The sequence below is a fragment of the Scardinius erythrophthalmus genome (genome assembly GCF_964197995.2).
Source record: "Scardinius erythrophthalmus genome assembly, chromosome: 5".
Taxonomy (NCBI): domain Eukaryota; kingdom Metazoa; phylum Chordata; class Actinopteri; order Cypriniformes; family Leuciscidae; genus Scardinius; species Scardinius erythrophthalmus.
Window position 1 is genome coordinate 13636342 of NC_138225.1, and position 26633 is coordinate 13662974.

Sequence of the window (26633 nt, forward strand, 5' to 3'; positions counted from 1 at the left end):
TAATTCATAAATTATTTACTCACCCTCATGTATTTTCAAACTACGACTTTGCTCCTTCTGCGTACCACAAAAGAAGATGTTCTAAAAAAAATGTATGTGTTTTTTGTCTATTCAAATAATGTCAGTGGGATCCAATGTTGTTTTGGTCCCCACTGACTTTCATTGTATGGACAGAAACAGTTAAAACATTCTTCAAAATCTTTTTTTGTGTGTTTGTGTTCTGCAGAAGTAAGCAAGCCATACAGTTTTGGAACAGCATGAGGGTGAGTAAATGAATGCAGAATTAAAATTTTTAAGTGAACTATCCCTTTCACATCAGCACACTGTGAAAAGACATAAGAAAGCAGATGACAGCCTGAATGTACTGAACAAAAATCATATAATTTTTGCAGTTCAAACTACAAATAACTAATCAAAATTTTGCTGCCTGTCTGAATAAAACCATAGAACTCTTTGCTGAAGAGTTGCTCCATACAAATGTTGATTGTTGTGCCTTACCTTTCATTTCCTCGTCCTCCACGGTGGCATTACTGCTGTCCGACGACTCCTGTGACATTCAGACACAGAGCACAAATCAGTTTGGCAATATATTAACATTTTTCAGAAAGAATTCCAACTAGTGCCAAAGTCCTCACTCTCGTTGCCATACACACACCATAAATTAACATAAACTGCAGAACTCTGGGGAATCACACGATTAACCAATCAATGATGCATGACAATGTCAGCACGACTGTTAGAAAAAGCTTGTTATTATAATTGTTATAATCCTACTCACATACAGGGATATTAAACACAAGCCACACCTGGCTTCCTGTGCTGAAATCTGAGAGATGGGCTGCGCTAATGAGAAGAATACTGCAAGCGTTTCCACGGTCAGCATGGGTATGAAGAGACAGTAATACAAAACAACACATTCTTGGCCTCCAGCAGTCTTCTTTACTGCATACTGAATACACACTTATTCTGCCTCATGTGAATTCATGTTCATTTGGGTAAATATGATTTGAAGGGTCTAACTAAGCAGCCTCAGATTGTTTGGTTGAAAAAAACAAAAACACAAATGAAAAGGGAAGTTTTGTCCAATCGAAGTATAAGCTATTTAGGAGTAAATGCATTATTACAAGGGGAGAGGCAATTATCGAAAGGTTGCATGATCTTCTAATCCTCGAAAACCATGAAAAAAAATGATAACTACAAAGGTAAAAGAAAATACGACTGAGACATTACATAAGGCTTCACTTGCAGTGAGTATAAATCAGTGTTATTGTCAACTAAAACAATTAAAAATCATTTTTGGTAATAAAATAAAATATAAACCTTAAAAATGAGAAATGTTACCATGGGAACTAACTAAAGTACTAAAACTTCTTAAACTAAACTAAAATAACTCAAAGGCACAGTATGTAAGTTTCGCTGCTAGAGGTCACTAATTCAAAACTATAATAAAGGCATAACTTGATGACGCTGTGAATGAGTGTGGAATCATGGGAGTTGATTTAATCCTAAACCTTTATTTAATCTAGATTTAGTCTTAATCCTTATTGGTGCAACCCACCAATTAAAGCGTCTTTGGTGTTTCCATGGTTTCTACGCAAGTAAAACTGGAAATCGAGGTAAGGCGGATATGACGTCACTGACAGGTGACGCAATGACACGGGACGTTACACTGGTTAAAATAGCGTTCTCTGGATTTAAACATAGTTGGAAACATTTGGAATAATTTAAGGACAAAATATATAACATTGTTCAAGTGGTTCTTGAACAATTTAAAGCTATATAAAAATATTTCAAAAACAAAAAATTCCAGATTTAGCCTGTCATGTAAATAATAATGCATACTGTTGGACTATGCAGTTTACTGTAAATATCAATAAATGACTATGTTCACTAGATGATTGTATGATAAAAGTATGATTACGCCTTGGTGCTGTATTGGGTCGCCACTTGAAGTCCTAATGCAAGGACTCTGTTCAAGTGGAAGGATCACAATAAAATTCTTATTACAAGTTCCCGAGTCCCTACAAGCTTTTAATGATGTTTATATGTCTATGTTATGTTTTTAATACGCTTTAAGACAAACCATGTACAAATTCATAAGTCAACACCATTGCTGAGTATTTTCTCCTTAAACCTGCAGTGAACCAAAGACAGTCTCAAAAACACGGTTTGATATCGTTGGTGTTTCTGACGTCACAAACTACCTTGTAAACAATCACATCAACGTGTGATCATCAACGAGTGGATCTCTGAGCTGGTGTGAGTGAGTGGAGGCGGGGCTAATTTGCATATTCATAGAACCACGTATACTAAATGAGGCAAGGGTGTGGAGTTACATTCAAGCTATTTTAAGGTATGAAGAAAGAAATGTCAAGGAAAAAACTTTTAAATATGTTAATATATTTTAATTAGTTTTATCAAAGAAAGAACGCACTCAAGGTCATGAAGTCACAGCTGAAAGGTGCAACAACACCTTGAAGCAGCAAGTGTTTACACACTACTGCACATTCTCTCGTACCTTATTGCTCAATTGAATGCATGGACAGAATGATGTCTCAATAGGAAACGAGGAGGAGGGCATGGTCACCTGAGAAACGGGACCATGCACCTGTCACAGCGTAACCGTGGCGATCACCAAGGACACCAACTCCTGCTGTAAATAGGCCATCAGTATGTGGGGCGATATATTTAGGTGCTCCTGAAAAGACTTTTGTTCTCTCATTCCATCATCTACACTGCACTACAGACCTTGTGGCACATGTGCAAAGAAAGTGGCAAACGTGGAGAAGTGGACAGCTTCCCACGCACAGCTCAGATTAAGCCCAATTCAGAAAACACACACAACAGCAACCGCTGACAGAACAACCAGAGCGGCCCAGATCTAGACTTTACTACTGCCACCTGGAAAACTCAAAGTCTTGGTATGGGCTATGGGGACATGTGACATCACAGTTTTTAGCCCTATTTGATTCTACATCCACTTGCCTCTGAAAAATCTTTCTAAAAGTTTTTCTCCAAATAACGGTGTAAATTTAATATAACCTCAGCATAATATTTTCTTTGCCTTCTAAATACAGGCACAAATCAACATTCTGCTATCATTTACCCACCCTCAAGTTGTTACAAACCTGTATGAATTTCTCTTTTCTGTTGAACACAAAAGAAGATGTTGAGAAGAATATGGGTAACCAAACAGTCGATGGTCCCTATTGTCTTCCATAGTATGTTAAAAAGTCAGTCAATGCGGCCCATCGACGGAGAAATGCATACAGGTTTGGAACAACTTGAGAGTGAGTAAATGACGACAGAATTTAAATTTTTGGGTGAACTATCCCTTTAAATAAAATCATTGTTATAATTTTCAGCACAAACTTGCCTCTTGCTATTTTATTTTATTTAAGAGATGCTTGCAAATAAAATGAATAAATGTACAGTAATCAGAAAGCACAATTCCAAGTGAATACAGGGACCACTCACTTTAAAAGTATAAAAATATCCCAAATATAACAAAAAAATATTTTTTATATATATATTTCCACAGATACATTAAACATGTTCCATTTTATATTTTTAAAAATCAATTAAATAATTTCTCTACCACTTACAGTACAAAATGCATTTAAAAAATAATGATTTTTTTTGTCATATATATATATATATTTTTTTTATGTTTAATGTTTTTTTTCTTCACAACTTTCTTCGCACTTTCAATGTCTACCACAAGAGGTCCCTACGTCACACAGTCCGAAGAACAGAGACCTGAGACAGCAGGTTTAATATTCTTATCATGACACAGATTTCCAACTGTTGCTCTTCAGATTCATACTGCAAACATCTGATGTGTCAAGAGTCATTTCCCATCATCACGATCATTAATAAAAAACATAATTAAACAGACCGTTCATTTATCTCAAAACTGGCACATACAGAAAGGAGCGTCACACAAACAAATCTACAGTTCAACATGTCATGCGTTTCATTAGAGGAACACGCATACTCATTTGCATATGTTTAGTTAAAACTTGTTAATAGTAATGTTATTGAAACGATTTCATAGAGTAGAAGAGCAAGTAAACATTAAACTTCAAAAGGGTCACGCGCGCAGCCAACGGGCAAACACACGCTCGGATGATGTCATAGTCTGTAGACACACTAGCAGAAATGCATTGTGGGGATGCAGATCAAACAGAGGAGGGACGGTGGGAAGGAAAGATGGTGGCGGTGGGGTACCTTAATCCCATCCACTGCATTATGGATGACAGTGGTCTGTGCCTCCTACAGAGACACGGGGAGGAGGGGGTGGAAAAACATGAGGAGAAATAAGAACAAGAGAGAGAGAGAGAGAGACCGTGTGTGGGTGGATGGGTGTTTGTGATTGCCAACCCAGTAAAAATGAACAAACAAAATATGCATGAAAACCACCAGAGGCTCAACAAAAGAGAGCTTCTGTCTTCATAAAACTAATGACTGCACATGTTAGGCTACGCTATTTCAAAAACACCAACTACGAAGTCAAATTAGCAACGTAACCTATCGCTTTCTCACTGAAAGTGAAACAGCGTGATTTTGACAGAACTACTGCGGATGCTTTCACAGCTACTAAAAACATGTTTATTTTATGCCGTCTCTTTTTGCAACCCCCGGAAACTTGCTAGCTAGACATATATCAGACCGCATGAATCTGTAATGCACAATTCTCTCTCGCAGGAAGTAACATTCCCTCACTGTCCAATCAGCAGCCTGCGTTCCCCATCATTATGAGGTATTCATTGCCATGACAACCATTGCTCAGTGCAACAGGCAAAAGTTTCATGCTAAGGTTATGAACACAGAATCTATAAGAAGCTGCGAATGCTAACAAACAACTACTAAAAAATTGTGCTCATAAATTTAATTCAAAATTGCCAATTCATTTCCAAGTATATATTTGCCTTACGGCAAATGGTGTTTTAATGGTGTATCTGATTAAAAAAAATAATAGCAAAAACGGTGTTAGCATTAGTACAGTCCTGTTCAAACTCTGATATTTTATCTTCAAACTCAATAGTTTATCTGTCGTCATTAAATATACATTTTGCAAAATATTAAAACATTAAAACACAATTTAGTGAAATCTTTCGTCTAAATTATAAAAAGTGTAATATTAAATAATTATAATTATGATTATTATGATTAATAATCAATAATAATAATTATGATTATTCAGTATAATAATAAATTAATAATAGCAATAACTATCTCACATTCAACATTGAGAATGTCCTTGGCTGTTTGGTTAAAATATTGGCTAAAACATACAAATATCACCTAGCCCTGCGTAACTGTACAGTTAATAGTAAAGCTAGACTGGAAGCCATGAAACAAAGCACTAAGGCTAAAGTCTTTACAAACCATAAACACCTCCTCACTTCACTTCAAGGTTGAGTAACTATATCTGCACCATAAAACACGACTCACACACACACAAACTCCACACTGGCAGCATTAAAGGGCAACTATGAGGGATCCTAAAATATTTTGACGTATTAGGCCACGTGTCGCAATAGCTGTATATGTTGGAACGCATGTAATGTTTCCATTAGGAGCTTCCTTCTTCAATGCTCAGGGTTCACTCTAAAACCTATTTACTGAGCTTTTACAAACCTTTAGTCTCCTCAGAACATTGACTATCTATCTATTTCACTTAAGCATGTCATTAAACATTAAATAATCACATCACCCATTACCCACAACCCTTGCATAATGACATACTGTTTTATTAAGTTTCCTGCCAGATCCATGTAATAAACAACCTCCATCATCCACAGATCAAAGCAGACACTGAAAGGCAAAGTGGCATTATGCAATCAAATAAACAACCCCATAAATGCGTGCTTAGAGAGTATAGTAATATATCAGAGTGACAGAGCACAACTGGATAAACAGAGCTTAACTGGGTCCATGGACAGATCCATCAAACATACTGTATAGGGCAGAATCTGGAATGGTGTGGCGCCTATAAGTATTTAAAGGGGTCAGGAAATACATTTTGTTAAATTTTATAATATTCTCTGAGGTCCACTTATGTTATCAAGATTTTTACATCAAAAAACATCCTAATTTAGAAGAAACAAGCTAGTTTCTATCCTGTTTTTGACCGTCTTCCAAACACTTCATTTTGAGGCGTGCCGCATCCAAGACTTGGAAGTAAACGCCCACTGCTATGATTGGGTAACAATTTTGACAAAAAATCCTTGCCATTACACGTGTGGAATTGTTTTGAAAAATATCTTGTTACATAGTTACAACATTCGCCAACAATGTGAAATATTTATGCGTATTAAATAACTCTTGGTAGAGGCAAATTAAGTTTTTACTTGAAGTAAGTACTTTTTAGTTTCCACAGTTGTAATTGACAAAGGATGACTTACGGTGTTTCGTGTAAACGGAATTATGAATGAATGTAAAAAATTGTCACAGTTTTTGTCTGCCATTGTCATTGGCAGTGTCGTGTTTTAAATAAAATAAAAAGTGCTGTAATGTAATTACTGATGAAAAAAACAGATGTCGCTCACTGAAGCTTTTATTCAGGATTACAGCGAATGGCTTCGATCAAAACAATAACAAAAGCAGTGTATCCGATAAATCCAAAGCATTAACCCCATAAATGCTGAAGTAAAGAACAGCAAATCACATCATTGCTATCATTGCTATCCATTCCACATTATTACTAGCTTTAAATTTCACAATTTGTTTATTTTTTATTTTTTACATAAAGGCTTGCAAAGGCGAGTAGCCCCAAAAAAAACCTGACAAAACAACGAAAGAAAACTAAAATATATTCACAATGTACTAAAGAATGAAGGTACAGTCACAGACAGAGGGGGAAAAGGAAGGAGTGGAAGAAAAGAAAAGGATTAGAGAGGTAAATACCAGAGCAGGAGAGGGGAGGTTTCCTTTGGGACTGGTGACTATGCTGTTTTTGGTGCTGTTTGTCTGGGGCTGTGCAGGGAAACACAACATACGTTCAGTTAAGAAAGGGTCAGGTTAAAAAAGGAACGAGGGAGAGATCAGCATGCACATGTACACAAATCACACTCACACAAACACAAGAAATAGGGCATGGTCATTATCTATTTTCTAAGGCAACTGATTGATGTAGAGCCAACTGCCTATTTACATGAAAACAGCATTATTCGTTGAGACCCAATGTTCTCTAGCAGCGAGAGGAAAGGGAGGGTCATTATTAAAGTCCATAAAATGCTTTTCACCAATTAGGCTTCCTAAACTAATCTATTATACCAATTAGCTACATTACACGCAGAGGCGGATTAGATATGGTGTTTATTTATACTCGGGGTCCCTCAGGTCTCATGTCTATGGGCCTTCAGTGGTTTTGAGGTAGTTAACGGTCCTCTTTCCCTCACACAGCTCAGGCACTCATGCGAGAAGTGTCATTAGTACAGCATGTGCTTATGTGCGGGAGGTATGGTCAAGGGAGATGAATGAGCAGCAGCTCACAACTACTGGACCCTCACAAACATCAAATAAACCCACATAAACAAGCACAAACACGTCATTAAGTGACTTTGGCACTATGGGCACACATACACATTCAAATACATACTGTTCCTGATAAGTGGACAACTTGATGGCTAGCAGAATTCCTTAACAATTCCCCAAAACTTATTGCAGTAGGTCATGGATCTCCATGGAAGTCCAACTTTATCCAAGTAAACGGGATATCGCCAGGAGGGACAACCAGGAATGTTATCCTCTTATGGGACCCACTCATAAGACAAAAAACAATACTGAGCACCAAGAATATAAGCGTCAATCCTGCAAATAAACATAAGGTGGGGAATCAAGCAGATACTGAATGAGGGGTTTGGTGCAGTCAAACCCCTGGGATGTGCACAAACAGGATCTTCAGACATTTGTAAGTAGGAAAACAGGGTGTTATTCTGCATGTTTATTCCACTGCCTACCTGTGTATGAACAGAAAGGCCTGTCCTAAACCTGCTTTGGAAAGCTTTCAGAGTGGTCAGTATTAATCGAAATACATCCGATTACCAACATGCAGAATGAGACCTAGGAAGTAAGTGGTGTCCATGGGAGTTGGCTAAAATCATTCAAAGTAAAGAACAGGAGGAAGAAGGAACAAAGTGTTGATCAGAAAATACTAAACAAGAAAGTGGGACATATTTACAGCATCCAAGTGGTCTCACAAAGCCTGGCCTCTGACTAAACTGGAACAAGTCTTGTCCACAGTTTGTTCAGGCCAAGAACCGACCCACTTAGAAATTCGGAGACTGCCTGATTGACATGTAAAGCAATCTCTGTTCATTTAGTTTTTATGTGCCAGTCAAGACTAGATGTGTGCCCCTAAGGCCCATTCACACCAAAGATGATGACTGTAACAATAACAATAAAGGCCTGGTATGTGTAATTTCAGGCCAAAACAAAGTTTGTTTTGCAGTTTGAAACAGATTGTCAAAGTTATTTTCATATCTACAACTATAAAGCTGCTTGCTTTAAAGAAGTCTATTGTATGAAGTGCTATAAAAATAAAGTGACACCATTTGACTAGAGTGCCAAATTGTAGAGCTAGTGCAAACATATCCACATCAAATGTTAAAATGCAAATTTTTTTTTGCAGTGAGAATATCAGAGCCTTAACTATATAGCTTTAATAACCTTTATAAATTAAGAAAATAGCAAAGTCCATATTACAGCTATTATGATAACAAAACAGAGGAACATAATTGGAATCACTTTCAGAATGATTTTTTCCAGCTGATGAATAATGAAAACATTGAGAGCCAATCAGAATCCACCCAACTTTAAAGATCTCTAGCATTTAAAGACATAACTGCATTGCACACTTATAATAAACAACATTATCGTCCATTGGTGTGCACATTAATATAGTTATTGTTATAGTTATGGTCATTCTTGGTGTGAACTGACCTCTTCCCTCGAAAGCTGCTTAAGTCAGCTGATCAGATCATATGAATCAGGTGCTCAGCGGATGAAGTGTGGGCAGTCTGTAAGGATGTTTATTGATCAGTAATAAACAAGCTAAAAAGATTTAAAATAGAACCATAAAGTATCTGAAAACTGAGTATATTTTATACTGGCTATCACTGCATAAAGTCCCACAGAAATGCAGGATCTGAAGTACGAGGGAAGTGTTGCACATTATCAGGTAGGTGGAGGTACAAGTGGAGAGGAAGATGAAAGAAAAATAGGAAGGTGTAAATGAAACAAGATTCTCACCATGTACTGAATGGTAGAGCTCGACTTCCGCTTCTAGAGAGAGAATGAGAGGGAGAGAAGCGTGACAAATGGAGAGAACTGTGAGACGATATATAAAAATGTAGCCTGTTTGATAACTGTTTTCATCTGGGGTTCAGAAAAAAGCATCAGATGCAGCCAGTGCTGAGTATACCAGCCAAAGAAAACAATCTGAAGAATAATTTTGGGGTGTAGGTGAAGGTTTGGGTTTAGAGCAAGACAATATGTAGACTTCTTCAGTACAACAGGACATTTGTAGAAAGAGGAACAAGGAACGGGTGGGTCAAGTGAAGGAAAAAGGAGAGAGAAACATGCAACTAGCAGAAGAATAGTTGAAGTGCACTTGAGGAATGATCAGTGTAAGCAAAGTTAACTGATCCAGGGTCACTTGTTCGAGACATATTCGAGAATATTTCCGTTCTGAGATAATCTGGTCCTAAACCTGGAGCAGGGAAAACTTAGGAGCTACACAAAGTAGGAACTGATGTGCAAGGACAGGCAGGGATGCTGAGAGAGGAAGCAAGCACAGTCTGTGCGGTTCAGTGATATTTTTTGTCCTAAAAAAAAAGGGCAGCCAAGAACGAGTTATATTAAGCACAGAATGTTCTCAGAAGCGCTTTGGTTGAAAATGCAGCACTGCAACTTCCAATCGCTGCAACTGCCGTATTAAAAAAAAAAAGAAAAAAAAGAGAAAAAAAAAGAAAAACGCCTCCAATTCTAAAGCAGAATTACATAACCAGCATTACTGCAAAGATTTAGACACAAAGTAAGGAAGTCAACTTCGAGAAAATAGTGACAGAAACTAAATAAAGAGCATCTCAACGTGATCTTTGGAGACGGAGCATAAAGGTGAAGGAAGGGGAGATTGAAGTAATCATGAAAAGGAGAGAAGAAATGTTTTAAAATGGCTGGAGGACGTGGGGGAGCCTGTTGCTAGGCGATGAGAGGAGCGATGTGCTGCTATTTTCGTCTCAGAGTTTCCAGGGTTTCAGAATCACGGCTATTCCTGGAACCAGAGTCACATTCCCTGCTGAACTATTTCTCCACTCACACACGCACGCGCACACACACACACACACACACACATGGAGATAGCAGGTGTGAGTCACAGAGGTGGGTTGTGGGGTGACGATGAAGTAGAAACAGGTAGGAATGTGTGAGTGTGTCTACAATCACTCTCATAAGTGTTAAGTGCAGTTCATCTCTGAAAATCCCATTTCATAAATCTAATTATTCTGGCTCGTGGAAGAGTCCATAGATTCCTCAATGACATCACAGCCGTCATCGTTAAATCATTCTCCTAAATGTCTCCCACACGTCCACAGGCGCTGACGGAAATAAAACATTTATTTCGTCTCATCTTTCAGTGGTATCGCTGGCTCCATGACCGGATAGAGCTTGTTACGGTGTTTGGTAACACTCTTAGGACTACTAGAGAGCCCAGCAAATTCACTACAATCATCATCATGAGGCTCATTGCATAATCCGCACGCTATTTTTACATTTTTGCACAAATGTGTGGAACTCTGTGGGATGAATTTAAATATGGGGAAATGTGTTAAAGGTAGCTGTTATTGGTAGCTAAATAAATGTATATTTTCACGTTCTAATGACTGCTAAAGAGTCCAGCAAATTCAGTGAAATACTCAATGCAAAAGTTCATTGCGTAATCCACATGCTATTATTACTTTTGCACTAATAAAAGGAACCCTGAGGGATGGATTGAAATATGGGGAAATGTGTTTAAGGTGGCTAATATATTCACATATTACCTAATTAGGGATATTTACCTTTTTACTCATCCTCATGTCAGTCCAAACTTGTGTTTTGTTTTACTTTTTTTTGGAACCACAAAAGATGATGTCCAAGCTGCTCTTTTGCTTACAATGAATGTGGATGGTGACTATTGGCTGTCAAAGCTGAAAAGGATAAAACATTATCTGGAGTCCATTAATGAGCTATATTACAAGTCTTCTGAAGAACTGGCAGACAGGCTTTGGAAGAGTAGTAATATAGTTTACAAGTCATATGCTTGACAGTCATTGGTCACCATCCGCTTTCATTATATAGAAAAGTGCAGTTTCAAGATAAGCTAATTTAAACTCTTTTGGGCCTGGTTTCACAGACAGGGCTTAGATTTAGCCAAGATTAAGCCTTAGTTCAATTAGGACATTTAAGTAGATTTTTACATTTTCTTTAGAAAAAACATTACTGATGTGCATCTTGAGATAAAACAATGGCACTGACATATTTTAAGATATGTCAGTGCATGTTTCTTTCAGTTAAAACAGCTCAATAATGCATTTTAGTCTGGAACTAGGCTTAAGCCTCGTCCGTGAAACCGGGGGTTAGTGTTAAATGGAAAAATAAAACAGAACATATGAAGTCAAACCCTAAATCCTACCCTTTAAAAACAGAGATCTCTGAATATTTGTGATATTTTGGAATCTATCAGTAAGGTGAAATCAGTTTTGAGGAGAGGTTGACTAGATTTAATTTGAACAATATTTAAATACAGTTTAATGAGGTGATTTTAGGTATCAGTGGTCATGTTTTCAGACATTCTTGTTCTAACACACACACACTTCAAACACAATATGAACTGACAACACTTATGTACTTTATGAAAACAACACAATCATGCAACAAAGACGGTACTCTAAACACGCACAGCAAGCACTGACAGATTAGGCAGTAAAATAGCAGGGCGGAGAGACCGAGTAGTGAAAAGAGTGAATGTACTAAGAAACCATATGGTCATGTCTGGGTCACAGAGGTCAGAAGTTCAACGGATCTTCTTACCTTAACGTCTGCTTTTTTGTTCAACAAGCTCTTGGCTGCTACAATGGGAGGAAATAAGAGAGAGAAGTTAAATCAGCAACACCATATTACATATTACAAAATGTCAATTAACCCGCCGGACAGGCAATTTACCCAGGGCTGTATTTCCTAAAACCAAACATAACACTGCAGATATTAATCATACTAATAATCTTGAACAGCATAAGTAGGCGCAGACGGAATCTGCGTTTTTTTCTTTTTTCTTTCTTGGTTCTGCACTTATTTTTGAGGGGAAGAATTGTATGGAATGGCTTTAAACATGGTAAGCCATTATTAATAACTAAATACATAAATTAGCCAAAACTTTTAATAAACAAGCTCAAAAGAGCCTGGAGATTTTCAAAACTTTGTGAATGACAGGCATTCAAATTCTGCCGAAATACCAAGAACTTTCTGCAAGGGTAGATTCTGTGTTGGCCTACTCAGAACTCTGACTGATACAGCCAGATTTCTACCAATGACACTTTATAATAAACGTCATTAGTGAGTCTTTATCAACACATTATATAATTCTTACTAAATCAGCATATTTCATGTTCAGTGTTTCATGATACCCATTTGATTGTCCAAATCAAGTATTATATAAAATTAATAAAGATTTTTAAAGATTAAGATTTATTATAAAGCGTTACTTAGGGTTGGGCGGTATTACGGTAATATCGGATACCCCGGGATCTTAAAATAGCACCGGTATCAGTTTCAATACCGTCATTACCGGCACTTATATAGCCTATAATATATATAATTTATTTATTGCCTAAAAATGCTTGTGTGGTTGCAGTTTGGTAATATTTCTGGTTCCAGCCAAATGAGAAGGGAGAGGCGGTAAATACTGACGAGGCAATTTGTAAATTGTGCCATAAAAAGGTGACCGCGAGAGATGTAAACACCTCTAACCTAATGTCGGATCTCCGAAACTACCACCCACTCACTACTGCCAGGATGCATTTTGTTCTCGAGTTCATTAAATAAGTGCATTAAGTTTCGTATTTGTTAAAATATTATAATGTTATTTTTTCCATCTTTGTTGATTATGAAAAGTGAACAGCACAAATAAGATGGGATGCATCGGGAGTCAGACGATTTGACCACTTCAATAAATTTCGTTTTGTAAAAGGCCTCTTTAAAACGAATTTCGTTTTGTATAAATTGTATCTTAATTTTAATAAATTTTTCATCAACCAAATTGCCTGGATTTAATATAATCATGACATGATGGGCGCTGGCATGCCACGGTCACTTGCATTGAAATCTCATAAATTAACCGAAACTCAGAGATGGCGATCAATTTCTTTAAACAAAACAATTCAAAACGAAAAGAAATATAGGGTAGGCTACTCTCTGATTAATCCATGATGTGCATTTTTCTCTATAGCGTTCACAGAGATGCCGATCGTCAATTTCTTTAAACGAAACAATTCAAAACGAAAAGAAAAAGGCCACTCTGATTATTTAATCCATGATGTGCATTTCTCTCTAGGCGCGTTCATACAGAGATGCGATCATCTATTTCAGTTAACGAAACCATACAAAACGAAAAGAAAAGAAATAGACTAGCCTACTCTCTGTAATCCATGATGTGCATTTCTCTCTATCGTTCACTATGGAGATGGCGATCGTCAATTTCTTTAAACGAAACAATTCAAAACGAAAATAAATCTGATTGATCAATGATGTGCATTTCTCTCTATAGGCGCGTTCACTACAGAGATGGCGATCGTCAACTTCCATCTTTGCAGAAAAGTTTTATTAATAAAAATCAATGGACACGCGTCACCGGATTACAAAGGCACTTCTTGCTTGTTGCACGCACACAGATATTATGTTGAATAATGGTGGGCTCGGGCTCATAATAACAGTTAATGCCGTCGGCCGGACTCAGACACAACGTGCACGGCTTGATTTTTTTTTTTTTTTTTATCTGGCATTCAGTTTCTGAACGGTGTAGGCACAAGCCAACAGTTTGGTGATGCCATCTGAGCCCATTATGTCATAATTTTTAATTAGTCACGGTAATATCGTATACCCCGGTAAAATAGGGAGGAGGTTTGACGGTATCAAAATTCCAATACCGCCCAAGCCTAGCGTTACTCATGGCTGCTTTGAGTGAACTGTTCCTCACTGTCTAATTAATAAAAAATGTTGTCATGTTTATGCTCTTTGTAAGTCTTACAGAAAAAATTGTGGCAGAGAAATTCACTAAGCTATACATTTACATCCGCTTCCTTATCACAGAACCAACTAAAATGTTAAAATGAGCTTTTGTAGGTTCAGCCAAACAGTTTCTAACAGAATAGTTGACCGAGGAACTTTTCAATCAAATTAATTATGAAAATTATAAAACAAAAAAAAATCAGTGCTTTTACAGCATCATGGTGAACAACACTTATTAAATCAACATAAAAACACTGTAAAAGGAAGCATCTGACACAATCACTGTCATTATTGGTTCTTGTACCATTTTATATTCAAAATACATTTTGCATACAAATACACAGACCCTCTCGAGCTGTGTGTGCACCTTTAAAGCAGTTCATTCAAATAACTTCTGCTTTTTTAGTAATAAACCACAGTAACACCATTACATTCGCATCAAACTCATTCGGCATGTCTGTTTCCTCAAAGACCCACAGAGTCAGAGTTGGTTAGACAATTAGGGTGTACTCACACTAGGTACGGTTGCCATGAACCGGGCCCGAGTACGATTGTCCCCCCTCCCCACTCCCCCACTGGCCTGCACTCACATAGGGTTTCAGCATTCGTGCCGGAGCACGCTTACGTCATTATGGTGTGACGGTTTCGGGATAAACAGGAAGAGCGGCGCATCGCTCTGAGTCCATCGCTCTGTTTACTTTGTGGATAATTTTGAGTCGTTTGGTCCACAGCCCTCTCACAGCCTGTTGTTAAACAGATCTATCGCCTTTGTGGCACGAAAATTTTCACGTAATCGTGCTGCTCGTATGAGGAGGTTTGCGTCACGCGTCCTGTTCCGTGCCCCAGCACGGTTAGCGCTCACACTGCATGCGAACCGCGCCCGAGTCCAACTGAACCGTGCTCTGGCCCACCTCTTCCAACCGGGCCAGGGCCGGCTAATCGAGCCGCGCCCGGGCACGGTTCGGAGCACTCACACTAGTCAAACGAACCGCGCTTTGGTGGTCAAACGCACTCGGGCACGGTTCAAACTGGCTAGCAGCTAGTGTGAGTACACCCTAGCAGCACTGAAAAGATTCTAAGCTTTGTTTCTCAAGTTAAACATGGGGATGGGCCTTTTTGATCATTTTCTATACTTGAGTACTCATACTGCAAAAATGATGCTAAAAAAACGTGATGCCTTTAGTACATTTGTGTATAGCTGTCACTGGATTTAAATCACAGTGAAACGTCTTCAAATCGAAGTTCAATCAAATCGAGTTACGAGAAAAAAAACGTGTTTAATTTCTGAGTACTCGTGTACTTGCACCCATCCCTACTACACATTTTAAAGGGTATCTTAGCACTTCTGAGGATAAGACTACTGATCTAGATAGTGTTCATCAGATCAGTTCAGCAAAATTACTCTAATTCAGAAAAATTCTGTATTTCTGTAAAAAAAGATCCAACAGATACAGCTTCATCACCAATAAGACTGTTCACTGGATGACATGGGCTGACATTATGCATTGAAAATTAAATAGGTACAACCAGAGTATTTATGACCAGAGTATTTCTGGTCATAAATCGAAGAACAGGGTCATTCAAGGTTGGAATTTGACACAGATCCTCCTAGAACTGTATCTGGGCCACCAATCCATCCATCTGGTGGCCCAAAGAGATCAGTGAGAAGAAATGAGCATGCGTCCCTGTAGAAAGAGCAGGAGTGGTGAAGTAACATTTAATACTCTAGAGTGAGCGGAACTCCTTACCTTGCCATTAACACAGAGAGCAAGAGAAAGAGAGGAAGAGAGAATGGAGAGAAAAAGAGAGAGCAGTGGAGAAGAGGTCAAAAAACCAAAGTCTCGTGTGTTGTTTCTATGAACGGTGAAGTTAAAAAAAAATGTCTGTGGAGCTGTATATGGGGCTCAAGAAAAAAAAAAGTAGTATGTCAACTTATTTTCAGTACAGTCATCATTTTTCTCAGAGTTTATCTATATTGCAGGGTCAGCACAAACGAGGTAAAAAAAAAAAAACAAGCAGGCAAATATGTTTGTGCCAGGATGTTTTTGTATAAGCAGTTTCACTACTCTAAAACCTAGTCCTCTTTGAAAAATGTAACATTAAATAATCAAATATTTTGATTCATATTTACATTAAACACATTTATTTAATCATTACAGTAATAATATAATATTTATATTAAATAAAGAATATTATCTCAATACAACAGAATTGAAATGCATCTTGTGTTACGTATAATAAATGCACAAGCAAAACTGAGCATTACATAGATTTTAACTATAAAACATAAAAACTAAAATATTTTTTTTAGACATTTATATGCAGTTGATCCCCCCCCCCCTTTGCTGTCAGTCTTCCTCAAGTTAGTTAATTAGAAGCGGGAGTTCACATACTTGTATATAATATAAATGCATTCTCTTTTATGCACTGTATTAAAGTCAAATCAGAGGATTCAGAATGATCCAGATATCAGTATATGTAGTGTAACTGCCTATAGCGCAGTAGTCTGTTTGCTCAGGCTGAGGGTAGTAGAGGACAACAGAGAGAGGCAGCACTACATAAATATTTGATTGCAGGCATGTGGAGGGAGCATCAAATATGAAGCACAGCCTTCACATTGAGCCACAAGACACGCTCAATGTACCAGCTCAACCCTTCTACCTCACTCATGATGCATTGAATAAAAAAACAGGAAAAGGAAAAGCTGAAAAACATTTAAACCTGAATCATTTTCTGCACTCTCATGAAGGTAAATGGCAAAACAATGGCACTGGCTTCTCCTCCAGTACAGCTGTTAGGATAAATCAAGAAATTCTAATTAATCACATTATTTTTTTCTCTAAGCTTAAATGTCAATGGCTGTTTGGTCGAAAAGATTCTTCCACTGACAGAAAAACATTATTTGAAACCATTTCAGAGCAAATAAATAAATAAATATCAAGATATATACTGAACATCAACAAAAAGCTAAAAAAAAATCGAAAAATTTTTTTTAGCTACGATATACAGGCCAGTCCTACTCATAACACATCCAGTAAAATGTCTGGACAAAATTTACACCAAAAATTATAACAAAAAAAAAAAAAACTACAACACTAACTTATATTAGCATCCACACCAATGGAGTTTTCTGTTTATTATAAGTGTGCTATGAAACAACACAAATTGACTGTGTGGGGATAACACAGTGACCAAGAAAATGTTAAACAAATCAAAACTATCTTGAATTTTGTCTTTTGCTTTTCCTTCACTATCTGGTCAAAACTTTTTAGAGACAGTCGTTTGACTGAAATTTGACTGTGACTGATAACAAAGGTAATGCTGTCATTCTCTTGTTCAAATAGTCTACAGTAATTACATATAAAAAACACACACTTAAAGTAAAAATAAGACCTTAAAACGACTTGTTTTGTGATAGATTAGCAATGATTGATATCCGAGCTATCGGTTCTGGAGGAGATGCAATGAATGAAGAATTGTTGAAATAAGGAGCAAGAAAAAGATTCAAAATTAAATGTTCTTGATCAAACTACAACTATAATGTTTAATTACAGGCATGAAGGCCCAAGATTAACTGTGATAAATTGTACACATACAGTAGTGTAGTATATAGAACTATAAAATAACCTATAAAATAATCTACTGCAACTGTATACTCACTACGGCACCAATATGGAACAAAATTATATTGTTTTCATGTGTTTTCCCTTATATTGTGGATCCAGTATTTCTAATTAATGTTAATAGAAATTGTACATAATTGTCCTTTCGATACAAGTATATATGAAATGCTGGTTAAAAAATGCTAAAGAGTGAAAATAAAAATAAAAATATTATTTTTAGGAAAAAAATCTATATAAAACATTTTGATATAGTGAGTACAGTTGTCAAGAAGCTTTGACCATGCACAAGTGCACAAGATCCATTCAGCCCATCACACCCCCAAGTTAGTGAACATGCATTAGTCCAACCTCCCATGCAGCATTCAGCACAACAGCAGGCAGACTGTTCCACCCCCGGAAACAGGGGTGAACTTCAACTTCACAGACCATATTAAAAGACAGAGTTAAAGGAAGGAAGGAGGAATACAGAGGATGGAAGTGAAGATGGCTTATGGTTGTCAGATAAAAAATGGCAAAGAAAAGTGATGAGGAGGAGGAGGAGGATAAGAATAAACCAGAAAAAAAGTCAAAGGCAGTGATTTATGGCACATATGAAAGGAAGAAATGATGGAGGACTCAAAAAGGAGAGTGGGAAGGAAAAATGATTTCATCATGCAGGGATCTTGGTGTAGCTCCTCTGTGAAATAAATAAAAGATGAATGAAATGATGATGACAGTGATGATGACAGACAGCTTAGAGGACCAATAAGTGGCTACATATGATATTCAGACATGAACTGCAAGTGAGTAATGACAAGGGAGTGTGGAGGACAAGAAAGAAAAAGAAACAGCAGGAAAGACAGGTAGAGGGTGAGTCATCGTGCACACTTTAACCCCATGCAGAGACAATCATGGACTAGTGAGTGACAGAGAGGAAATAAGAGGATGATTGGGGGTTGATGTTTGAATGATGTTTCGTTCATGAGTTCGAGTTTTCGTTATGAAAGAAATTGAAAAAAAAGGAAAATTAAACAGAAAATGAATTCATCAAACAAGGAAACCGAAAAAGAAAATGGAAAGGGAAAATAAATGACTAGAGGAAAAGGAAATCATAAACTGAAAGGAAGCGGAAAGAAAGGAAACTGAAAGAAAGAGAACAGAATATTAAAAGGAAAACAAAGGAAAAGTGAAAGAAAAAAAGGAAAATGGAACTGGAAAGTGTAAGGAATTGGGAAAGAAAAACGGAAAGAAATGGAAAAGGAAACGGTATATGGGAATGCTATGGAAAATGAAAAGGGAAATTAAAAAAGTATGTGAATGTGAATAAGGGGATGAGGGGATGGGAGGAGTGTTCAGACAGAGAGTGTCAGAGGAATTAAGCCCAGCAGGGCGGCGCTACCTTGTTCCACCAGCCCTGCTGTGGTGCCTGCAGCCGCGGCTACAGCAGCCGCAGCCGCAGTGACCGAGGCGGGAGCCGTGGTCTGCCTGCTACCCACTAACACACACACACACACACACACCCACACACAATCACAAACAAATTCAGAGGGAGGAACAAAGAGAGAAAGAGAGGGAAGAGGAAAGGGGGCAGAGTGAAAGAGAACCATTTATTAGTCTATGGGAGAAGAAACTGTCAGTTATAAGAACACATCAAACCATTTTTTTCTTTGAGAGACAGGTGGCTCGTAACAAAATGATACCCACTTAAACAGGAGCCATATTGACATCTGACTCTGAATCAGAGGGAATCGTCCCTCCTAACATTCAAAATCACACATATTTATCAACGTCCTCTGTTGGACCATCATCTGAAGCGGTTAAAAGCAGAGCCCTGGCATCACAGATGAGATCAGAAGGCAGAATTTGCTACTATAACTACTTGAATTTCCATTAAGGAGATCAAATAAAAGAGAGCTGACAGTGAGAGACAGAGAGATTATACGTTCAATGAGGAACCTACAAATGCATGCTATTTTGTATTATGCATGATATCTGTGAGGTCAGAGCTACATGAATACCGCAAGCTGCGAGATGGAGAGGAAAGGATAGTAAGTAGGTGGTGGGCTGAGAGTAAGTGTATGCAGACAGTGGTCACGAAAAGTATGTGGACACTTAAACCACACTTAAAAATGTATGAATGTCTATACACTAGTTAATGGACTAAGTGGCACTTATTAATAATAAGTGGTAATTTGTAATATTTAAATTATACCAGATAAACTAGTCCAAATTGGTTTCATTTGTATTATTTGACCTATTGTAATTTCTTTTTTTTTTCTTTATTGTATCACTGTTTTTGAGGATTTATTTTTATTTTTACTTGCATTAGTTAGCCTAGTACTCTGCTCTGGTATCAAAATTGGTAAACAGAATTGCGAAATTTCACTGGTATCTACAATTTAGTCATAGCAAACTTATTTCCAGAAAATATATACTTGATATATATCGCTATTGTTAAATAAATTACTCATATAAGGTTTTGGTCACATGGCCCACTTATAATCAAATTAAATAATCATGATTACAATACTGGCCAAATAATTGTGATTATTTTGGTAAATGTAATTTATCAAAAAATTTAAAGCAGAACTCGGCAACTCTAGCGAACTCTAGTCACTTCTTCGCTGATTTTCCCTTTTGTTGTCGCATGTTTTCCCCACGAGCTCCTCCTACAGCTGTGGGGGGGCGTATATTTCACAACACGGTCGTAAAAAACTCACTTGCGGCGGCCTCCTCCCCCTCTCTATCGCTGCTCATGTGCGTTTGTTATGATCGGAGCAAGCCAACTGTATCGTGTGGAGCTATGTCTACCGAGGTGGGTAATCTGGTAATACATCATACATGCGTGTGTGTTTATGTCGAATTGCCGTAAAGCAATTCGTGTTTCGCGCTCGTTCTTGCTTCTCACGAGACTTCCAATTTCTAACTTGCCGGGCCGCGATATTTTTTTCCCCAGGATGGTAGGGGAAGACTCATGAATATTCATTAGGGAAGTCATCCCTGATTGGTCTGATGACCTACCCCTAACCCCGCCCTAAACCTACCCGTCACTGGGGTTAAGACCAATCAGGGATGACTTCCCTAATGAATATTCATGAGTCTTCCTCTACCATCCTGGGGAAAAAATATCGCTGCCGGGACGGTAGTCCCCAAGTTGCAAGGTTGGTTTTCCGCCTGGGAACGCTGGGGGGAGCGGGGAAAGTCATCAATATCACCAGAACAGGTTGTTTAACCATCCAAATGATTTCTAGACAGTTTTATTAAGTTAAAAAAGTTACCAAGTTCTGCTTTAAGTTAGTTCTGAGAAACACTCTAGCAATTCCCACAAGGATTTTTTTTTTTTAAATGTGTGATCAAAAATACTGATTTTGTGGTAATTTCCAGAATTTTGTGGAAACTAGCATGTATGCATGATATACAATATGATTTTGTGGTAATTTCCAGAATTTTGTGGAAACTAGCATGTATGCATGATATACAATAGTCATACATGACAGATAAAAATGCAGAAGGCTTGTTTATTTTTGTTTTAACAAATTCAGCCACACAATTTTTACACAAATGTATGTGTATTTGGCCATTTAAGCATGTGACATGTTTCTTTATCGCACTAATGTGTCAATAGCTTTAAGCAGTTCTACGCTTCTTGTGATCGTTTTGCTGTTAAATGGCAAATAACGCAAAAATGCAAAAAAAAACAAATTTTGTTGCTTTTGGATTGTGTTCAACAATCACAATCAATCTGGAGGGACTGTCTGCATCCTTTCTTTTCAGGTGCCATTTAGTTTGATGTCTAATACAATGACAATCAAATATTTTAATTGCAATCTAAGTGTCAGAATAATTTGTAGGACCCTGTATAGCATTGACAGTCTTGCCCACAATTCACTTTTATTGAGACCAAGAGACTTAGAACATTTCTTTGGTAGACAGCAGTCAACAAAGCACATCAAGACATGTGATCATACACAGAACAGACTAATCAGAAAATACACAGATCCGTCAACTTGGCTATCCATCAAAACCATTCAAAGAGTTAATATCCAGCTTCATCATACCCGAGTAACTTACCAGAGAAGTTCCGTGACACAAGCATGGTGGTGAGGATGGCCCCCTGTGAGGAGAGGGAGGAAATTCAACCTCTTGTGTACAAATAAAATTGAGTGAGCATGTTTGTGTGTTACTATGAAACACACCTTGAGTTTCCTCCTGGCGTTGAACTTCTTCAGGCATTCCACAGTCTCTTGTCTGTGCATCATGGAAGCCACAGTAGAGCGTTGCTATGGAAACAAATAGGGAAAAGATTTTGACTGTATCTAGACCTGCATTTTGCTGTATTTGCATAAGTGTTTTATATGTCTGCATGTGCATATCGGAGAATACATACGCAGACCCATGGGTGTTTGAGAGCTTCCTGTGCAGTGATTCTTTTGGTAGGGTTAATGGTCAGCATTTGATTGATGAGGTTTTTGGCTTCAGGAGTAACTGTGTCCCATTCTGGAGATGGAAACTACCAGAGAAATAAAAAAAATATATTATTCTATTATTCAGATGTATTAATAAGCTACAGCTGCAAATCTTTGTTGATCAAATAAACCACCAGTTGGAAAATGCAGTTTCTATAACGTGTGCAGAAAATTACTAAGAAAATTATACTGTACAGAAATAAACCACCTGTTAAAGTCCCATTTTCTGAATTTAATGCATTGGCAATATGCAGAAACAGATTTTGGCTCAGAAACAGAAAATTGCCCTTTGAAAAACCCATATCGGCAAAAACAAGTATGAATCAATGCTCCCAAATAAAAACGAATTAACATTCTCAATATGATATTCTGACTATGTGATGGTGATAAAATGTTTTTATAATGTGAAAATCAATATACATTTATCACATTTTCTTAAAGGTGCAGTAAGAGATTTCTGAGAAACACACTTGTAGCCAATCAGCAGTAAGGGGCATATACTCAATAGGGGGGAGGTGCCTGTGTTGCAATTGTTTGTGAATTTGGGAGCGGAGCTATCAAGACAGTGGTGTGATTCTTTTGGGTAGGGGCGTGTTTGTTTTGGTGATTTCAAATATCAACAGCGTTTCTCTGAAATCGCTTACTGCACCTTTAAATACACTATTCTAAATACAATTTCTGCATTCACATTTAAAAATGCTTTCATAGAATGATTAAATCAGAACAAATATCAATCGAGACAAATCAGTACCAGCAGCGGAGAGGTGGGGCAAAACTCAAACACATGATTAATAAAACTTCTTTAACACCTAACATTGCTATAACTTCAATCAAAGAAAATATCTCTTGTGAACCCTCCTGCCTACATGAAACATTTATCAAACAAACATGTTGCACAAGCTAGATGGAGTGGGAACATCAAAATGTCACGAGTACATTAGATGGGACACGTGTCAGAGAAGCAAGAAACAACTGCATGAGGACTGTATATCCATGAAGTGCATCCTTCAGTACATACTTGAAAAACAATAAAGCTTGATAAAGAGGGGAAAGAGGGGAAAGAGGGGAAAGAGGGGGGGGGGGGGTACAGAACTGAAAGTATGTAAAACTTACATCATAAGCTCCAGCTTTGATCTGTTGGTAAAGTTTGTGCTGATCCTCGTCCCAGAAAGGTGGATATCCAACCAGCAGAATGTACAGAATCACACCTGAATAGAGAACAATAATAATGATTCTGTTCCAAGTGCATACATAAGCAACATTTTTAAGATTGTTCCATACAGTATATGTCAGGTAATATAATTTGTACTTTACTCAAAAGTATTAAAAAATACATTGGACAAAGAATCTGAAACACCTGGTTTTCGAACACAATTATTACTATGGTGTAGGGCCTCTTTTTGCAGCCAATAAAGCATCAGTTCGTCTAGGGAATGACAGATAAAAGTTGGCACCAATGAAACTGACATTTGGCATTGGTACAAGTGATCAAAGGTTTGGCTATAGCAGCCTGACCATGAATATCAACTCTGTGGAGCTCTCAACGAACTGTTTTGGTGGAAACAGGAGAGTTGAGGTACGCATTAAATTCTGCAGTGATTTGGGCAGCTGGGGTTCTAGGTTTTTTTGGATACAATCTGGGTTTGTACCTGGACATCCCTTTCAGACAGCTTCCTCTTGCGCTGACAATTACTTCTGTTGGATGTGGTTAGTGCTACGTGGTGGTATGCCGACATTACCCTGGATACCATAGCTCTTGATACACCACAAAGACTTGCTGTCCTGGTCACAGATGAGCCAGAGAGATGCGCACCAACAATGTGTCATCTTTTGATCTCTGATATGTCTCCCATTATGTTTTGTAGAATTGCAATATTTTATGTACACCTGCGCTATTACTTTGCTAATTCAACCTTCACACTCTGCTCTTACTGATTGAATGTAAATTCAGTGGAGATTGGCCACAAGGCTGTGCATATATATAGGCGTGAAACACTCCCAACACTATATTGGTATATTGGTACTATATCCAACACTCCAACAGTGTTTCAGTTTCATTGTCCAACCCTGTATATGAAGATACAGAGTCTCTGTGCTGTTGTGTGCTAGTAGGTTTAATTAGTGTAGTGTAGGTCGACTAGAAATCCCCAACTCTCATTAAAAATGAATGACTTCCTGTCTCCGTCACTGAAAATCTCTGTATTTGTGAATATCCCTTTGGGACCCTGCTGAAAAACAAAACTAAGCAAACCAGCCTAGAACCGTTTCCGAAGCCTAGTTTGCTCGATCACCTATCCTGGCCAAGCTGGTTAAGCTGGCAGGCCAAAAAAAGAAGTACCCAGACCCCCCCTACAACCAGCAAATCAGACCAGCTCGAACAGGATTGGATGCCAGCTAAGAACAGAAAACCCTCTTGGGCTGGTTAAGGTTTTTTTCAGCAGGGAAGTTAGACAGCAAGGCAGCCCACTTAGTTTTGAAGCACAGCACATAAAATCTCTTTGTCTCTTCAGAATTAGCATGTGCTTGTCACTGTATTTGAGTTTATTTACCACAGGCCCAAATGTCCACCGGTTTGCCATATGCCTCCTTCCTCAACACCTCAGGTGACAGGTAACCTGGTGTCCCTGCAAATCCTATAAAACATAAGTTAAGCACACACTCTTTCAGATAATTCTGCTGCACCAGTAAAATGTGACTGTAAAAGTAGTAAGCACACACAAGACAGAGTCGTGTGGGCATGTCTCAGAATCAAACTACATTGCTACGATTACATACCAAACCATGCCTGCTGGTCTCCCTGCACCTCGATGGCCAGTCCAAAGTCAGCCAGCTTCACAGCAGCGTTCTTGCACTTGCTGGCCAAGAGCAGATTCTCTGGCTGTAGGGAGAATCAAGACAACATTTCTCCTGCCTTAACACACACCTTAAACGCACACAATCACAATAACAAACACACTGTGCATGCTAACACACACTACACAACAATAATATATAGGCAGATATCCATCACATGTTCAAATGTAACATTGCATACAAACAACCCTCAAAATCTGATTCTTTGAAATATTAGTTGAATGTTGAGTTTGGTTGACGAACTTTCCTAAATGAAGGATTTGGAAAATACGTTTGTCTTCACTGGCAATAAGAGTGTGTGCGCATGTGTGCGTGTTTTTCTCCCGACTGACCCAGATTATCTAGCCTCATTATTCTCTGTCACTGATGGATGCTAATAATGTGATATCCCCTCTAGTGCCTCCTGATGCTTCTGCTAGCACGCACACACACAACACTATCTTATAAATCACAATGCTAGCAACTCAAACACAGTCACACACACCTTCACAAGCACTGCACCAGATAGTCAAATCTCAAGCAGCCTTTCCTGCATTGCAGTATCTGGCACTTCCCTCACTATCTGATTCACAACAAAGACGGCAACTAAACTCATAAAAAAAATATTTACACTACCATTTAAAAGTTTGGGGTCAGTAAGATGATTTAAAAATAAAAACAATACATTTACAGAAAAATACATTCATAATGTTACAAAAGATTTTTATTCCAAATAAACACTGTTTGAGTAATGAAATACTGACTTTAATGAAATTTTGCGTTGCCATCACAGGAATAAATTACATTTTAAAATATATTAAAATAGAAAACAGTGATAGTAAATTGTAGTAATATTTCACAATGTTAGCGTTTTTACTATATTTTACATCAGATACATGCAGCTTTGGTGAACAGAGTTCTTTCAATAATATATTTTTTATTTTATTTTTCAAGACCCCCTTCTTTTAAGTAGAGATATATAAGAGACTGATTCAAGCCAATAGCTTATGCAGAATGATCTAACATTAATGGTAAACAAAATCCAATGAAAATCTGCTGAAGTCTATATAGATCTAGATATTAGCTGTGGTGGCAGACACAGTCAACTTGGTCTCAAGTGCTCACAGACTGACTTTGACCTTTCCTATACAGTGGATGCCTTACGTACAGCAGACCATCTGCGTATACTTAATATTCAACAATATTATTGATCTGACTGTACTGACACTGTTGTGTGAGAACTGAACTGAGCTGGACGATGACATAATTTTTTGCAGAACTGCTTTATAGATTAAATTAACTAATTAAATAATTTATAATCTTTACAATGGAACTGAATCAATACGGAACTGACTTCAGCTGAACAACAGCAGAAATGCATAATTTTCCTGTTATAACCTTAAAGCTGCTTTGAAACAATCTGTATTGTGTAAAGCGCTATATAAATAAAGGTGACTTGACT

The 26633-nt window shown here is 37.7% G+C and overlaps 1 protein-coding gene across 14 annotated transcripts in view; it reads right to left on the bottom strand.

Annotated features, from left to right (window-relative positions):
* The window catches only part of camk2b1 (calcium/calmodulin-dependent protein kinase (CaM kinase) II beta 1), a 65506-nt gene that overhangs the window by 10827 nt on the left and 28046 nt on the right, over positions 1–26633 (bottom strand). For 5 of the 14 annotated variants that reach the window (XM_081366521.1, XM_081366516.1, XM_081366509.1 and 2 more), the window contains exons 7-17: positions 25115–25217; positions 24889–24972; positions 23453–23547; positions 22261–22383; positions 22070–22153; positions 21945–21987; positions 19273–19368; positions 12079–12116; positions 6913–6981; positions 4231–4275; positions 499–547 (exon numbers count right to left, since the gene is read on the bottom strand). In XM_081366521.1, the coding sequence (XP_081222647.1) occupies positions 499–547; positions 4231–4275; positions 6913–6981; positions 12079–12116; positions 19273–19368; positions 21945–21987; positions 22070–22153; positions 22261–22383; positions 23453–23547; positions 24889–24972; positions 25115–25217 (829 nt within the window). Of the gene's footprint in view, positions 1–498; positions 548–4230; positions 4276–6912; positions 6982–9258; positions 9292–12078; positions 12117–19272; positions 19369–21944; positions 21988–22069; positions 22154–22260; positions 22384–23452; positions 23548–24888; positions 24973–25114; positions 25218–26633 lie in introns of all 14 variants that reach the window. The other 9 variants (XM_081366518.1, XM_081366512.1, XM_081366517.1 and 6 more) reach the window with 4 other exon arrangements.